The 17,955-nt window shown below is 40.5% G+C and overlaps 2 protein-coding genes across 3 annotated transcripts in view; one reads left to right on the forward strand and one right to left on the reverse strand.

The window, feature by feature from the left end:
• The window catches only part of LOC134754771 (ATP-dependent helicase brm), a 31,204-nt gene extending 13,276 nt beyond the window's left edge, over positions 1-17,928 (forward strand). Inside the window, exons 11-28 of one of the 2 annotated variants that reach the window (XM_063691128.1) lie at positions 457-574; positions 1,387-1,516; positions 2,788-2,869; positions 3,414-3,571; positions 4,302-4,479; positions 4,914-5,156; positions 5,278-5,444; positions 5,862-6,050; positions 6,462-6,620; positions 7,613-7,784; positions 9,293-9,402; positions 9,969-10,089; positions 11,176-11,361; positions 11,517-11,713; positions 15,206-15,331; positions 16,413-16,539; positions 16,805-16,997; positions 17,111-17,928. In XM_063691128.1, the coding sequence (XP_063547198.1) occupies positions 457-574; positions 1,387-1,516; positions 2,788-2,869; positions 3,414-3,571; positions 4,302-4,479; positions 4,914-5,156; positions 5,278-5,444; positions 5,862-6,050; positions 6,462-6,620; positions 7,613-7,784; positions 9,293-9,402; positions 9,969-10,089; positions 11,176-11,361; positions 11,517-11,713; positions 15,206-15,331; positions 16,413-16,539; positions 16,805-16,997; positions 17,111-17,274 (2,820 nt within the window). In that variant the 3' untranslated portion in view covers positions 17,275-17,928. The remainder of the gene's footprint in view (positions 1-456; positions 575-1,386; positions 1,517-2,787; positions 2,870-3,413; positions 3,572-4,301; positions 4,480-4,913; positions 5,157-5,277; positions 5,445-5,861; positions 6,051-6,461; positions 6,621-7,612; positions 7,785-9,292; positions 9,403-9,968; positions 10,090-11,175; positions 11,362-11,516; positions 11,714-15,205; positions 15,332-16,412; positions 16,540-16,804; positions 16,998-17,110) is intronic. The other variant, XM_063691129.1, reaches the window with a different exon arrangement.
• Positions 1-17,955, reverse strand: part of LOC134754777 (protein ROP) — a 260,729-nt gene that overhangs the window by 180,038 nt on the left and 62,736 nt on the right. The window lies entirely within an intron of this gene.

A 17,955-nucleotide genomic window follows, 5' to 3' on the forward strand; every position in this document is an offset into this window, starting at 1 on the left:
TCTGTAGTACAAAATATCCATAAAATCTAATATTTAGTACTCAAGAATATTTTGAGCAAAGCAAAATTAAAATTAAAATTAAAAATCTATGAATGCAGTTTTGTTTCTTTTTAAAAATAAAATAATGTTTTCTCTAAGTAAAACGAGCTAACATAAGGTTTTAAGGCACTTTCCCTCCAGGTCCTATAATTTTTTTCCACCCTGTATACGTGGAAACATTGTATTTACATTGCTTGCATAAATTCATTAATGTGTCGCTCAGCTCATCGCTGGTTTCAGTGTGTGAGTCCCCTGAGGCAAACTCGTTTGCGTCAGCCAGAGCAGTGTGTTTGAAGTAGTCCATCGACAAACAAATGAATTACTAAATGGCCGGAGAAAAGTCAATGTCTAGTCCTTATACAAAATGATTTCTGCGACAGTCCAGTTACGATATAATCATAAATAAAATGGCACTAGGTACTGAAAGGCGAAGAGGCGCCGCTGTTATCGCAGCTGAAGGACTGGATGGAGACGCACCCCGGCTGGGAGGTGCTCTCCGACTCCGAGGACTCTGGCGATGATAGCCAGGATGACGGTACGTGATCATTATAATTTCGAGTTGTTCATTGTCATAATAAGTGTATTTTACTAGTATAGCAATAACAAACTTGGAGGTGGAAATAACAATTGAAGTAGTACGCATTTGAGGATTAAATGCTAGATCACATCGAAACTTGACGCAGTGTATACGCGATGACGTATCGTATCTGTTGCGTTTCGTCATAGATTGTTTTATTTTATTTAGGCAATCACTCATATATAAATGTAATGTAATAATAAGCAATGTGTTAATAGACCTTGAGTGCCCTACCTTAGTAAAATAATCTCTAATAACTAGCCGAATAAAAAATACTTAAAAAGGCATGATACTGATAATAGTACAGTCAAGGGCATAAATATATATACATTCCCAAAGTTTCAAAAATATATATACGCTCTTACACCTTAGACAATAAAGTCGTGTTCACATATTTTTGAGCCATTTGTCTGGATCGATATTTTTGCCTTCGACTGTACATTACTACAGAGGCCGTGAAGTAAGGGGTTGCCGGCCGCATTGAAAGGTAATGGCGTTATTCATAAACGCGATACTGGCCTGAATTAGCTATGAAACGTTTGTTTTTAGCTGTCATTTTGACTTATGTATTTGTAAATAATTTGTAAGAAAGGGATAAAACATAATTTAACTTAATCAGGCCCATAAAGTTTTATGAATAAGGGGGTAAGATTTTAAAATAATAAAGTAATTAGTAATAATAGCACTTATTTCAATTTGAAAGATGTGTCTTGGTATAATAATAAAATCTTTCCAATTGTCCATTTATTTGTTTTGTGCCGGTTAAACAGAGAAACGGAGGGACAGGCACCACGAAAAGAGCGACAAGGAGAAGACAGATGAAGAGAGGGCGCGCGAAATGATCAAGAAGGCCAAGGTCGAGGACGACGAGTACAAGACGGAGGAACAGACTTACTACAGGTGAGTTGTCTACAGTTCGGATACTCGCTCCGTGCATGACTGTGGTGCCGCCCTAGTGGGTGTGAAATGATCAAGAAGGCCAAGGTCGAGGACGACGAGTACAAGACGGAGGAACAGACTTACTACAGGTGAGTTGTCTACAGTTCGGATACTCGCTCCGTGCATGACTGTGGTGCCGCCCTAGTGGGTGTGAAATGATCAAGAAGGCCAAGGTCGAGGACGACGAGTACAAGACGGAGGAACAGACTTACTACAGGTGAGTTGTCTAAAGTTCGGATACTCGCTCCGTGCATGACTGTGGTGCCGCCCTAGTGGGTGTGAAATGATCAAGAAGGCCAAGGTCGAGGACGACGAGTACAAGACGGAGGAACAGACTTACTACAGGTGAGTTAACTACAGTTCGGGTACTCGCTCCGTGCATAACTGTGGCACCGCCCCAGTGGGTGTGAAATGATCAAGTAGGACAAGGTCGAGGACGACGAGTACAAGACGGAGGATCAGACATACTACAGGTGAGTTGTTAACAGTTCGCGAAGTTGGTAGTGGGGGAAATAAAAGCGACGCCAACGCACGACGTGGTTAACACGCGCAACGCACCTGCAAAAATTGACAAATAAACTATAAGTGCGTCGGCGTCTACTCAATTCTATGGCTGCTGCTCGATGCAACGTTGGCGCAACTGCGGAGCGTCGCCTTTTTTAATGGCGCTGACTAACCAAACGCCGACGCTCAAAAGACGCTAGTGTGGGGTCACTAAGGCGCCACAGTCATGCACGGAGCCAATAGCCGAACAGTTAGAACTCGGTTTTATTCACCGTTTAGCCATTTACATAAATAATAAATGGCTCAGTCATGATTTGACTAACTACTGTCCGCGCGCCAATTCTGCATTCGGAGGAGGGGGGGGGGGGGTTGCGCCGCGCCCGTACGTACAAAATGACACCAGTCACCATCACTCTGTCATGACGCCCAACATTCCTAACATTCCTCAGCCGTGCACGGAATTCGCACGCGGACAGTAGAGTCGAGACAGGTCATACATTTTAACCAATAGTATATGTATTAACATATCATTTTAGTTGCTGAATAGTTAGTTGAATTTGTTAACCAAACCAAGACATACACTCAAGTCAATCAATATTTTCCATTACACTTTCTCTGTTTTTCAACAAACAGTTCATACCGCTTTGGAAGTTTAACAACATGTTTAATTCTAATTTTACTATGTGTGAAAGCACATTGATTTAAAACGTTTATGTTTTGTCCAACAGCATCGCGCACACGGTTCACGAGTCTGTCACGGAGCAATCCAGTATCCTGGTCAACGGCAACCTGAAGGAGTATCAGATCAAGGTAAGATTACACATATGTGTCGTTTTCAAGCAAAAGGTACCACATTGTCGCTTGCCATAAGGACGCTCTGACAGGTTTCTCGTATACGAATACAAGCAATTTTTGGTCCTTATGGTAAGCGACAATGTGGTACCTATTGATTGAAAACGTCACATATTGTTGCCTACTTCTCTAGATCAGTTACCCGATAATGACAAGTCATCACATATTTTTTGATCCACAACAATTGACATTAGGAGAGACTATCATGAAAATCATGAAATATTAGAGGCGACGCGAATTTTGAGGTCGTGTATAGCAACAAAATCATATGATATCAAATTTCATAGTAACAGTATGTCATATGTAGCAAATATTCAAAATTACGCCAAAAACTTTCATGTGAACCATGTTGATCAATTCAAAATTAGATTTAATACGGCGAAATCTTGCTAAGTGAATTATTTTTAGGTTATTAGTTAAGACGTACTAGCGTCAGCTGTACAGCTGTCTACAATTAAATAATCACCCACAGTGTTATAAGTAGTTATAACTGGTTGTTTAGGGTTTGGAGTGGCTGGTGTCGCTATTCAACAACAACCTGAACGGCATCCTCGCCGACGAGATGGGTCTCGGCAAGACCATCCAGACCATCGCGCTGGTCACCTACTTGATGGAGAAGAAGAAAGTTAACGGGCCCTTCCTCATCATTGTACCGCTCAGGTAAGACATGACATAAGTTGTGTGGGCCTTGCAGATTCAATGAGGCAATAACTTTCGGGATAACTGCCGTCTTTTCTGTGGACAATACGGAAGTTAGCGATTGGCGTACTTTTTACTGAGGCTTTAACGCATTCACTGCGGGGGGCGTGGCCTAGGAACAAACTTGTATGACGGTGAACGCACATGTGCGTTGGGGGCAGTAAATGTGTATGTATGGAGCTTTTAAGAAGTAAAAGTTTGCAAATATCCGGCAAGAAAATCGCATAACCTTAACTCATACCCTATATGTCACGGGCGTCACGGTCGTGTTTATAAAAATATATTCAACTTAGTTTGTTTTTGTTAGCTATACTGCATAGGTATTGTTATTTATGTGAAGAATTCACACTTTTTAGGGTTCCGTACCTCAAAAGGAAAAAACGGAACCCTTTTCTGTCTGTCCGTCTGTCACACCCTATTTTCTCCGAAACTACTGGACCAATTAAGTTGAAATTTGGTATACATATGTAAGTTTGTGACCCAAATATGGACATGTAATGTAAACAACAAATGCTAACACTAGTAGTAAGTAGTACTAGTAGTAGATAGTTCATTATATTCATATCAGTTTTGGCGGAGTTTTGGTGAATCGATCGTACTCGTTATATTTCTACAGCTTCGCTATGACTAAATATAAAAATAATAATACTTTATTTAAATGTATAATTAAATTTACAAACCACGTTCCCAGTACTCTATCGAACTGGGTGCTCGAGTTCGAGAAGTGGGCGCCAACAGTGGTGGTGGTGTCGTACAAGGGCTCGCCGCAGTCGCGGCGGCTCGTGCAGAACCAGATGCGCTCCACCAAGTTCAACGTGCTGCTCACCACCTACGAGTACGTCATCAAGGACAAGGGCTGGCTGTCCAAGGTAAAACAACTTTAAACATTTGCCAGGAAAATTTGGTTCTTTCATGTCTATGGAATATGTCATATGCAACTTCAGAAATCTACTAAGATAAAGTTGGGCGCCAGTATAACGAGTGATAATTTTATATATTTTCCAGTGGGCTCTGATTCTTATTATAACTATGATATGGAATTAATTAAAAAATATGTTCGTGTTTGTTTACTGGTGAGACAATCGCTGGTAGAAAACAATAATCGAAACTTAACTAATGTATGGATTTAAAGACCTCACTTTTCGTTCGGATCTGTCATACTTTTCGATTGATGTTTGTTGATAATCGTAAGCGATTAACATCTTTGCTACGCTTTGCTAGCGAGTTCTCAATTAACTGTGTGGTTTGTTTTTTTTTTTGCTAATTCCAATGGACTATGCTATAATTTTCAAGTGTCCCCCAGCTCCAGTGGAAGTACATGATAATCGACGAGGGTCACCGCATGAAGAACCACCACTGCAAGCTGACGCAGGTGCTGAACACGCACTACATCGCGCCGCACCGCCTGCTGCTCACGGGCACGCCGCTGCAGAACAAGCTGCCCGAGCTGTGGGCGCTGCTCAACTTCCTGCTGCCCTCCATCTTCAAGAGCTGCTCGACCTTCGAACAGTGGTTCAATGCGCCCTTCGCTACTACCGGAGAGAAGGTACGATGTACTTGTACATATACTGTGGAGCTTATTCGCATCGTTTTGGGTCTAGGACGTTCGTAATGTACGAAATTACCTGTATATATATGGGTTGTTGCTAACGCCAGTTGTGTTACAGGTGGAACTGAACGAGGAAGAAACGATCCTCATCATCCGTCGTCTGCACAAGGTGCTGCGTCCCTTCTTGCTGCGAAGGCTGAAGAAGGAAGTGGAGAGCCAGCTGCCCGACAAGGTGGAATACATCATAAAGTGCGACATGAGCGGCCTACAGCGGGTCTTGTACAAGTATGTGTATCTTTATTCTATCCTGTACCATCGTGGATACTGTTAACTGGCTATTCGTAAATATTCCTGCAGTAATAGGTCTGCTAGTGAAACGTAGTTCAATAAAATTGACCAATGCGTAGTGATTTATTTTGGGTGATCTAGTATGCTCGTATTAACAAGATACGTATTAACTTTTATACTATCGCCTCAAATTTTTTGGTCTGTCATTAGCATGTCGCATTACATAATTACAGCCACTACAGCATTAGTAAAATTCCACTTTATTTCTAGTACTTAGTCAACTTAGTGTAGACTTGCTCTTTGGGCAATGTAATGTGTTGTGATGTGATGTAACTCTACGGTGTTGTAGCAGCAGCAGACACTGACTGTTATAATAATGGCTATTCCCAATAATGATTGATAATTCCCCGCCAGACACATGCAGTCGAAGGGCGTGCTGCTCACGGACGGCTCGGAGAAGGGCAACAAGGGCAAGGGCGGCGCCAAGGCGCTCATGAACACCATCGTGCAGCTGCGCAAGCTCTGCAACCACCCCTTCATGTTCCAGCACATCGAGGAGAAGTTCTGCGACCACATCGGTACCGGCGGCGGTGTTGTGTCTGGGTAACAATGTTGGATCCAAGAATAATACAATTGTATATTCGCACAAATACAACTCTGCGTCTCTTTTCTTTTTTATATTAATGATAGAGATGCTACAAAAATATTTTCGCGAATAGGAAATACATTGTCAGCTGTAGACTTGCGTAGTTGAAGTTTGACGTTATATTTCCGCCATGGTATGTCTGGCTGTCCGTCTGTGGCTTAGCTCGTACTCTGAAGCTGTAATATGCCATTTAAGCATGAATCGATGACGCAGACAAAAGTTTTTTTTTACCCCATGGTGTGAGATGCTATTCGATAAGTTTCTGAAAATGATTCGTATCTTCGAAACCCATTTGACATTTTTTTGTGAAATATTAAGTTTTAAAGTTATTTTATTTTTGTGAAACTAAAAAACATGTTCGCCCCCAGGCCTGATCTATACCGCGTGTCGGGCAAGTTTGAGTTGCTGGACCGCATCCTGCCGAAGCTGAAGCAGACCGGGCACAGGGTGCTGGTGTTCTGTCAGATGACGCAGTGCATGACTATCATCGAGGACTACCTGTCGTGGAGAGCCTTCCAGTACTTACGGTTAGTGCTTAAACCATTCCATTTAACCCCTTAATGCTGGAAGCATTTCGATATGTCATGGGCTTCAAACTGGTGTTTATTAATTGTCATATATTTTCTATAAAATAGGAAGCCGAGGTATTTTTTTCCGAGGACGCGATCCTGCGACGGTGGAGTTAACAGTCAATAAAGGATACGTGAGACAGGCGTCCAAATCAATATTTCGCGTAATTCGCACAAATCTATTCGGAAGTTAACAGTTTAATAAACTAAACGAATCATTCTCAAGTCTTTCTTGTAGTGACTGTTTGTTTAGCCTATTCTACCCGTTCGTCTGCTTCACCCCCTCAAAAACCTACAATTCGTCTATAAGAGCACCTTAAGCGAGAATTTTTTTTATCCTTCTATTGTCTTTTACAAGGAAATATGTTTGCCATTGTCTGTCAATGAATGTCGTATCATAAAGTACCAATTTTCATAGTGCGACGGAAACTTTATAGGGAAATTTAAATATTTTATAAAATAAGTTATTTTTATCGTTTATAAGCATTAATTTGACGTTTGAAATATGAGAATTATGATTAACAGAATAAGTATTAGGTACGCCTTGCCGCCAAGTCTGTCGTCTGTCAAAACAGTCTATATATAGAACTCGATTGAAACCCTCTTACAACTTTAGTAGTCGGCAAACTAATACGTTTTCATACGAACATTGAGTTCCAACTGAATTGACCATCAGTTAAGTTCTCTAAACGTAATCTAAATCTAAATCTTCAATTACTTAAAATCTCAAATGAATTACTTTTCATATGTGTGTGGTGGTCAAAATCGTGGGATTAAAAACCTCGCAAAAACGCTGTATAGAGCAGAAAAAAAAATCGTTATCAAAAAAATAAAAAAAGGTGGCATAAGTAATAAGTACTAAATTTTCTTGGTCCTCAAAATTCGGTCACAATTTTTATATACATGAGGTTAATTGCTTGCTTTTGACATATATAACAATTTGTGTGTAGGTTGGACGGTATGACGAAGGCGGAGGACCGCGGCGACCTGCTGAAGAAGTTCAACGACGTGGACTCGGAGTACTTCATCTTCCTGCTGTCGACGCGCGCGGGCGGGCTCGGCCTCAACTTGCAGAGCGCCGACACCGTCATCATCTTCGACAGCGATTGGAATCCACATCAGGTAAACCAAGCATACGGCCCGCCTGATGTTAAGCATTCTCCGTAGCCTATGTACAGTATGTACGCCTGCAACTCCAGAGGAGTTACATGCGCGTTGCCGACCCTAACACTCCTCTCCCTCGTTGAGCTCTGGCAACCTTACTCACCGGCAGGAACACAACACTATGAGTAGGGTCTAGTGTTATTTGGCTGCGGTTTTCTGTAAGGTGGAGGTACTTCCCCAGTTGTGCTCTGCTCTGGATCTGGAATGACATCCGCTGTCCTGTGCCCTTCCACACAAAGCGAGTTGTCATTCACAGTGCCCTTACCTCTCTTTTGGACGTAGTTTAAGGACATACCCGGGTTCTGTATAGTATATACTGTATAGCTAGTGTGGAAAAAATTAATAGGCCCAGGAGGGAAAGCGCCTTTAAACCTTAATAAGCAGTGGCGTAGCTAGGCGTGGGCGAAGTGGGCCGTCGCCCACGGCCTCGCGCCCCACGGGGGGCCTCGCGCGAGGCCCCTTCGGGCACAGTGAAAGAAAAGGGCCTCGCAGATGCGATTTCGCCCACGGCTAGATTAGTTCACGCTACGCCACTGTTAATAAGCTAGCCCATTTTACTTAAAGGAAACATTCTTTTGTTTTTTTAAACAAACAAAACTGCGTTCAAAGAATTCTTAACATTCGCTTGTCTTGTCCGGGAATCGAACCAACTAAAATATCCAAAAAATAAACACTCCATTTTATTTTACTAGTCGATACAGTTAATGATAACATTTCTCCAAGAAACATTAGGTCTTACTCTCTTCTGTCGTACAAAATATCCATAAAATCGAATATTTAGTACTCAAGAACATTTTTAGACATGCAAAAGTGAAAAAAAAAACCGGCCTAGTGCGAGTCGGACGGTGTCGGTGCGCATAAAGGGTTCTGTACCATTACGCAAAAAACGGAAACATCATCTGTGAAAATTTCAACGGACAGACCGACAGACAGCGGATTCTTATTAACATTGAACATTCTTTGAATGCAGCTTTGTTTTTTTTTTAAATAAATGAATGTTTCCTTTAAGTAAAATTAGCTAACTTAAGATTTTAAGGCACTCCCTCAAGGACTCATTAATTTTTTCGACTCTGTATGTTTAAAAGTACAATATTTCGTCAGATTGCGCATTTGATCAGCGCAACTCAAGCAAGGATCGCGTAAACCGCGCAAATTTCTATGCGAGGGATTCGGCTGGTTTGGACGTACCTTGAAATTATCTGCACGCACTCTTTGGCACGCACAGCTTTGGTTTCCTAGGAAAGCGGTGCCGTCTTAATAATATAGCGGACGCAAAAAGACGGCCGTCTTTACGGTGACGACATGTGGAAAGTTCCACGGCGTCATAACGCACAGTCAGCCACAGGTACGGAACCCTTCGTGCGCGAGTCCGACTCGCACTTGGTCGGTTTTTTTAATACGATCTCTACCTAGGTAGAGCAATAGCTGAGATGACAGAGATTAATAAGGGTTTTATTGCTTGACAGGACTTGCAAGCTCAGGATCGTGCGCATCGTATAGGACAGCGGAACGAAGTGCGAGTGCTGCGGCTCATGACCGTGAACTCTGTTGAAGAGAGAATCCTAGCTGCTGCAAGGTTGGTTGCTAATTACTTTGTTGTGTATTCAAATGTAGCTACAAAGGACTGTGAGCTTTAAGTCATTAATATGTACGTTCAGATTGTTCCGCCATATTCTTGGGCGACTAAGCCGCTGATCTCTTGTGGCACGAATTCCGTTCACGAAGAATAGTCAATGTTTGTGTTTATTCGGTGGGAAGAAGATATTTTGCATTGTAAATCTTGTTAACTAGAGTCGGACCAAGCTAACTCTGCATAGCATTTGCAGTGACAAAGTGTGTTCATGCCATCATTCATGCCAAATTTCTATGAAAATATGACGTATATAATGAGTATAATGACACTCCTTCATTTTGTTTCTTTCAAGTGGGTGCAAAGTTAGCTTAGACGGGCTCTACCTACTTTCTATATTCTGTGAGCAAATGAATCGCGGATCATAATAAACTTGAGTTAGATTGGTTAGAGTTAAACCAAGAATAGTCTGTAGAGATTTTGATAGCACACGCAGTGCAGGTGTTATTTTAAACGTCAAATTTCTATGAACCTACAGTCTGCATATTGAGCACATACTATATTATTTATAGGTACAAGTTGAACATGGACGAGAAGGTCATCCAGGCTGGTATGTTCGATCAGAAGTCGACGGGCTCCGAGCGGCAGCAGTTCCTTCAGAGCATTCTGCACCAGGACGGTGACGATGAGGAGGTAAGCTACGTTTTCTCCAATATGCTCGGAAATGTTCACCTAATTGTATCAAAAATAGTATGGGTAGTTCTTCGTTATGGATAAACTCAAATAAAAAAAATCAAACCATTATTGTCCTGTTTCAGCGGACGGGAAGTGTTCATTACTGTATTGTTTTTTACTTTTTAAAAACATGTATCCACTAAGAAAAATGCAAACAGCCAATTATTATAGCCGCGGGCCGCGTCTATATGACCTGGTCAGCTATCATTTCAAGCTATAGGATAGAGTGAGTGGTAAGATAAAGGACCGTAAGGTTATATGTCTCGTTCTTACAAGACCGTCGTGTATGATCGTGCGAATACTGCTAAATAAAATCAAAGACTATGTAACTTATATTTTTTTATGGAGCTCATGCGTGCACATAAAGGTTATATTGCACAATTATAGCTGGTCAAACAACTTTGTCAGTAGAAAAAGGCGTGAAATTAAAATTTTGTAATGGGACGATAACCCTTTGCGCCTTTTTATTTCACCACACCACCATAAGGAAAATACTAACTGTAAAATATGAAACAAGATCAAAGTAAATCGATTCAAAATGAATGTTATTAAATATGTATCATTCAAAATTATCATTTAAAAGTCAATTCTACCAGCAAACATAAGGAAACAACTCAAATTTTGCATTTGATTACTTGGCTCACATGTGAATATTTTGTCCCTTCAAAACCAGGTTATTTGTTCCAAGGATACCTATGCCAAGTCTTCAGTCGCTAAATTTTTCTCACTCGCGCTTTTGCCGCCATTCGTAATGTCTATTTCATTTTTATAATTGCGTTGAAAAGAGTACTTTGACACTGGTGTAATAAGCACTGACAAAAGTACTTCTCTCTCAATAGTAGCAACTATTTAATACTGTATCTATTATATTTTTGTGACGTCTCTGTTTTCGGCACTGTCGCAAGACCCATCGTCGCGTTATAATTGATGCTCTGCTAGTTCAACTGTAGTCTATTCTGATGAAATTGTATTGAAACAACGGCTCTTACAGCGGACCACCGTGTCTGTACTCCTACAGGAGTTCTAAAACAACCTTCTTAACAGGAGGAGAACGAGTTGCCAGACGACGACCTGATCAACGAGATGATAGCCCGCTCGGAAGAGGAGCTGGAGATATTCAAGCAGATCGACATCGAGCGGCGCAAGACGGAGACGCAGACGCGGCTCATAGAAGAGTCCGAGCTACCCGACTGGCTGGTCAAGAATGACGACGAGGTCGTCTGCAACAAGGTGAGTGGTATCGAATAGTCTACTCCTAGCACTTAAAAGTTTAAAGATGTTTAAAACCAAACTAACTCCTAGGTGCTCTGGATTTTTTGTGTCTTTTATGAAATCGCGTGTTAAGTGAGTAAAGTATGAAATAAATCCGTGCATTATTCCATCAGGGCCAAAACTGGAGCTTCATCGACGAAGACGAGATACGGGGGCGCGGCACCAGACAACGTAAGGAGGTGGACTACACGGACTCGCTGACGGAGAAGGAGTGGCTTAAGGCCATCGACGACGAGTTCGACGAGGAGGAGGAGGACGAGGACGATGACGAGGTGCTCGACAAGAAGCGGAAGAAGGGCCGCAAGCGACGGTAACACTAATTACTAACATTTTAACTTAGAATCAAGATACGCAAAGCAAAAGTTTTGTTCTGGGCTTGGGATACACGGACTCGCTGTCGGAGAAGGAGTGGCTTAAAGCCATCGACGAGGAGGAGCTCGACTATAAGCTGAAGAAGGGCGTCAAGCGACGGTAACAGTCTAGTACAGTACTAACATTTTAACTTAGAATACGCAAAATCGATGAATTGATCTGTGCTTGGAGTACACGGGCTCGCTGACGGAGGAGTGACTCAAGGTCATCAATGTCAAAATTTGATGACAAGCAGCGGAAGGAGGGCTGCAAGCGACGGTAACACTTTGTTTTTTAACAAAAAACCTTTGACGAAAAAATTTAATTATCAGTGCTGTATCAGTCATGAGGTTAGGACGGTTAGGTGTCCTGAAATGTTTCCTCTTTTTTACCCGACTGCAGAAGGAGGGTTTTCAAGCGTATTTTATTTGGCACGGCCTACAGCTTACATAGTTGTCTCATTTGTGGGAACGACATAGGGTGTATTAGAATTGCTGGCGAACCCTAACACCGGACGCGTATTATATTTCCCAACTCGACTTGTTTATAACGTAGTCCACGCTAAGGAATGTCGCCGGTATATTATGGTGGTTCGATTTTCATACAAAATTCAATCTGCTTTAATTAAGGCACTACACACTATTACTACACAAATATTTGCTCATTTATCTACTTTCGAATATTCGTTTGCGCTAAATTAATAGAAAAACTTTGTTTCATACAGAAATCATACATAAATCAACGTAATTTTTTCATCAATTTTACGTATGTGTGTGTCACAAATGTCGTGTACAAATACGTTGCGTGCGGCGTTGCCACTCTATGACGTTGGCGACGTTGCCTGGCCGACCTGGCAGGATTTGCAGTGCCGTCATGTTTAGTCATTGTTTAGTGCATTTTTATTTGACAGTGTTGACACTGACACATAGGGTCATGTTCATTGTGACATCGATTTGTTTGTATAAATTGAAAATGATAGCATCGCAAAGAGTATAATAATATATGTAGCAACGTCTAAATCAAGTTACAAAAATCATCGGTGTTCTGGTCCGCGAAAATCCAGAAAAATTCAGACTCAATTGAAGCGGAATTCATGATGGTGAAGTTTCGTAAGGTAGGTACAGTTTCATTCCTTCATTGTACATTGTAATTTTCTCGTGCCGATCTTTTCAGAAAATAATTCTCACTTCTTCCGTAATGGTAGATATAAGCAGTGAACAATACCTATATAATGTAATTATTACTGTTTTGGTTGCCGAATAGTCAATGTGTCACTAACTCTAGGTTTTTTTTAGGTATTGTGCAAAATGAAGAGGCATTCTTGAAAATAAAATGTTTTCCTTCATTAGCCAGAAAAAATCAGGACATCCTCACTGCAATAAAGTAAAATAAAACATTTCCTGGGGATGAAAATTATGGAATTTTGTCTATGAATGAAAAACACAATTATTACTAGGTAAGTAAATGATAACTTTATTAGAATCCATATTGTTGCTTCATCTTTCTTCCATTAACACACACACACACATTTCTCACATTAGAGATTCTGTGCTATCATGATATTATTTTTCTTTCAGGTACAGGGACAACTACGGATAACAAATATGAAAAAATGTTATTTCATTTGTTGTGTGAATCCATCTACACCAACAAGACATCCACTGCTGGACATAGGCCTCCCCAGGGATCTCCACAACGACTGGTCTTGCAAGACCGGCCAAAATATCGAGAAATAAATAATATAAATAAACATGATAAATATCCCGTTTTCTATAATAGTTATAATTAGAAGGCCATGCAATGTTGTTACTCACTGTACCTACTTGAATAAAAAAAAATATATAAAAAAAGTTTTAATTTTATTTTACAATCACTACTTTATTATTAGTACATTACGATACAAGTGCGAAAAGTAGTAAATTGGCAACGAGTGGCGATAAATTGAAACACGACCGAAGGAAGTGTTTTAATCGACACGAGTTGCGAATTACCTTTTCGCACGTGTATTGTACAACGTTTTACAGTACATAATTATGGCCCTTTACATTTTCGACATATGCACGTATTGTACTAATTACCGCACTAGGGCGGTAACGTATATGTAGCACCATATGTACTAAAAAGTATTTTACAGTACATATGGTGCAACTTTCTCGCCCTAGTGCGTAAAGAGCACTTTTCATGCATATGTCGAAAGTTTAAAGGGTGTATGTACTGTAAAACGTTGTACGATACACGTGCGAATAGGTAATTCGCAACTCGTGTCGATTTAAAACACTCTGCGGTCGTGTTTTAATCTGTCGCCACTCGTTTCGAATTTTCTCTTTTCCGCACTTGTATCGTAAATAACTATTTCAAACTGCAAGGGTACGATGATAGATCTCAATTCAATATAATTTTGCAACATTTGGCATTATTAGGTTATAAATTGTATGGAGATGAAATCTATCATCGTACCCTTCCAGTTTGAAAAATACTATAGAGGCTGGGCAGTAAGGGATTGCTTTACTTGTAGAACTATATTTAGCGCTTTAAAAAAAAACTGATACCTGATACTTACAAACCTGGACTTCCTTGGGCTAGTGCTACTAAGAATCGTCAGTATTCTCCACCCTTTCTGAGTTGGAAGAACCCAAAGAGGTGAGATTTGTGAAAGTCAGGTTTTCAATATATGTGGCGTTTTCAACCAAACTATTCCCATAAAGCTTCAAAATGAAATCAACCTAATCGACAACCGACAATGTGGTACCTCTTAGTTCAAAACGTCACATATTTTTATAAAATGTTATAAACTAATTTATTAATAATAATGAATATCTGGGAGAAAAAGAAAACATAAGTAAAAACTCAAAAATGCTCGTTTTCCCAGAGATAAGACCTAGCTAGATCGAACCCCTTACAGCAAATTTCATCGAAATCGTTAGAGCCGTTTCCGATATCACTGAAATATATTTCGGTTATATCGGAATCGGACAAGAATTCAAAGAATAAAAGGTATAAGAAACATAAGATAACACAAAAAGGACAAAAAAAAGTACCCCTGACGTACCAGTCTCGAACCCGAATCCTTTCGGACGTATTTCCACGAACATACCGCAACGCCATTGCAGCATACTTACACTGCATGAAATTGTCTACTACAAGCAATCACGGAAACACTGTTTGCATGTGTGAGTAATAGTAGGAAATAGCATGACAGAAACACTCTTGTCGACTTTAAAAGTGTTTTTTACACTAATGAAGTATTCAATGTTTATTATAATAGTTCAATATTTATGTAAAGAGTGCGCTAAACATACTTTTAAGTATACAGATACCAACACTATTCCACAAAAAAATAAAACCTGGAAATTTGCGAAAGTGACGCCATCTAGCGGGGTTTAAGCTTTGGGTAACCTAGTCGAACCACCTTATGTAAAAGCCATATTGAAGTTGACATTTAATTTGGCAGCCGTCAAGAGGACTCTGACGAGGAGGACGCGCCGAGCTCATCCAAAAAGAAGAACAAAACAGAGACCAACCAGCTCAAGAAGACGCTTAAGAACGTCATGAAGAAAGTCATTGACTATACTGACGAGTGAGTACTTACTATAAAGTAATAGTATTTTTCAACACACTTTCTCGTAACATGCGAGTTATGGAACCGCTTTTAGGCTCATAATCACTCTAGATATTAAACACGCGTGCTTTTTCATTATATTATAGAACTTGTTAGGTAATGAATGATAATCAGACTGACTTAAGAAAGGTAACTGATTGACAATAATATGTATGGAAACGGAGCTTTCTTAAATTTGTCGAGTAGATTTGACAACACGGACTGGCGATTTTACAACCGGGGCCCGGCCGGCTCGTCAGCGGCAGGCGAGAGGGGCGGCAGGCAGTATGACAGATGCAAGACTGCATACGAACTGTTTTAACTATTAAAATTTGATTGATATGAATGTTTCCTTTCTGTCCTCGCAAGTGTGTTGAAAAAGTCGTATAAAACGCATCGGCTTTCTTATTGCGCGCTCGCTTACAGCTCGCGCGTACAATATCGCCTCGTGTGTAATGACCAAAGTAGCATACTTGTATCACAATGTAGTCTTTTTTATTTGTATTTTTTTATTTTTATATGATTTTGACCCATGTTATGTCACTGATATGTGTTAAAATTGTTAAATTTTAAACAAAACGGGATCGTCAACGCCATTTAGCCGAGAATTGGCCAAAGTTGAAGGCGCCATCTATCGGAGAATCATTTTTTCTTGATTCCCGAGATATTTGACCACCGGTCTGGCTTAGTGGGTAGTGGACCCTGCCTGTGAAGCCGATGGTCCTGGGTTCGAATCCCGGTAAGGGCATTTATTTGTGTGATTAGCACAGATATTTGTTCCTGAGTCTTGGGTGTTTTATATGTATTTATGTATTTGTATATTATATATATCGTTGTCTAAGTACCCACAACACAAGCCTTCTTGAGCTTACTGTGGGACTTAGTCAATCTGTGTAAGAATGTTCTATAATGTTTATTATTTTTATTTATTTACGTTTTTTCCTTAGACGGTTATTCATCTTATACGGAGTAACATAGGTCTTTGGTAATAGCATCAAATTCTCACAAAGATTAGCTGATATTGATTGAGTTAATGAAGCATTATTTCTGATGTGTGCAGATCGGGTCGCGTCCTGTCCGAGCCGTTCATGAAGCTGCCGTCGCGGCGCGAGCTGCCAGACTACTACGACATCATCAAGAAACCGCTCGACATCAAGAAGATCCTTAACAGGATTGAGGATGGAAAGGTAACTATTAACTATATAGCTCCCCCCCGTATATATCCTCTAGCCGCCCGCCGCTAAAAATACTTCGTCTTCATTGTATTTGTAAACTTTATTTTGACAAACATTTTGTTGCATTTTTCATGACATATTTTGATTTGTGGCCAGCTAGAGGTTCGATGTTCGATATCCGAATGTTCTTTGAATAACCTAGCAAATAACCATTTTCGTTGGATAGCTGCCTGGCTAGTTAGGTAGTCGTTGACTTATAAACTCAATGTGTTCGCAGTACAATGAGCTGGCCGACCTGGAGCGCGACTTCTTCACGCTGTGCTCCAACGCGCAGGCGTACAACGACGACTTGTCGCTGATTTACGCCGACTCGGTGCGGCTGCGCACCGCCTTCATCGAGATCCGGCGCCGCTGCGACGCCGGCCAGCTGTCGGAGGACTCGGAGGACGAGAAAGGTACGCCAGACGAAGGTGAGTGAGGTGATCAACTTACAAATATTGGATTGATTTCTTCACAACCCTAAAAGTTGTTCTTCTGACGCAATAAACGCGCGAACAATCTAACTTTAATGTTTGTTTAACAGCTCCGTCGGGTGCAGCGGCAGAAGAGGAAGAGGAATCAGACGAGGAGTCGAGCCGCTCCGTCAAAATGAAGATCAAGTTGAAGGGCAAGAGCAAGGGCACGCCAGGCCGTAAGCGGAAGCCGCGCAAGTACATCTCCGACGACGAGGACTTTGAAGTGGACTAGCGGGACTCCGCGGCCTCGCCAGACTCGTCAGACTCGTGACCTGCACCGTAGAAACTGCGCGATGCCGCGAACATCGTCACACGACAATATTACTCATTTAACTTATATCCTACCTACTTATATCCTAACTTATATGCTAGACTACAGAGTACAGACCCCTCAACTAAAATAGACGTACGAAGTCAAACATCAATTCATCGCGACGGAATAGTACCATTCATGGTCCTGTCATGTATTTTGTAATGCTCTTATCGATTTATAATATTATTTCGAAGCCGCGAATTGTTGTTTGACATTGCATGTCATTTAGTTCATTTTTAGTGACTGGACTACTTACTAGACTATTTAAACTGAAATGTATAACCATTTTACATACATTGTTATGAAATTATTCACTATATAAAATATTTCATTTATGTTATTATTGGCAAATGACTGAATCATGTATGGTAAAAGTTAAAAAAATATATGAAATGCTGTAAATAAGGACAAATCTCAGGAAATAAAGTAAACATAATGAATATTTACTGACTAAGTATTTTAGATTTTCTTATTTAGATTTAGATTTTCTAGCGATTAATATGGTTAAAAATCGTAATAATGGTATTTTAAAATGGAATTAAATATAGCACCATGCTTTCTTTAAAGCGACATTTTATCTTTTTAAGAGTATTTTCTTCA

This window comes from Cydia strobilella, chromosome Z (assembly GCF_947568885.1).
Source record: "Cydia strobilella chromosome Z, ilCydStro3.1, whole genome shotgun sequence".
NCBI classification, from domain to species: Eukaryota; Metazoa; Arthropoda; class Insecta; order Lepidoptera; family Tortricidae; genus Cydia; species Cydia strobilella.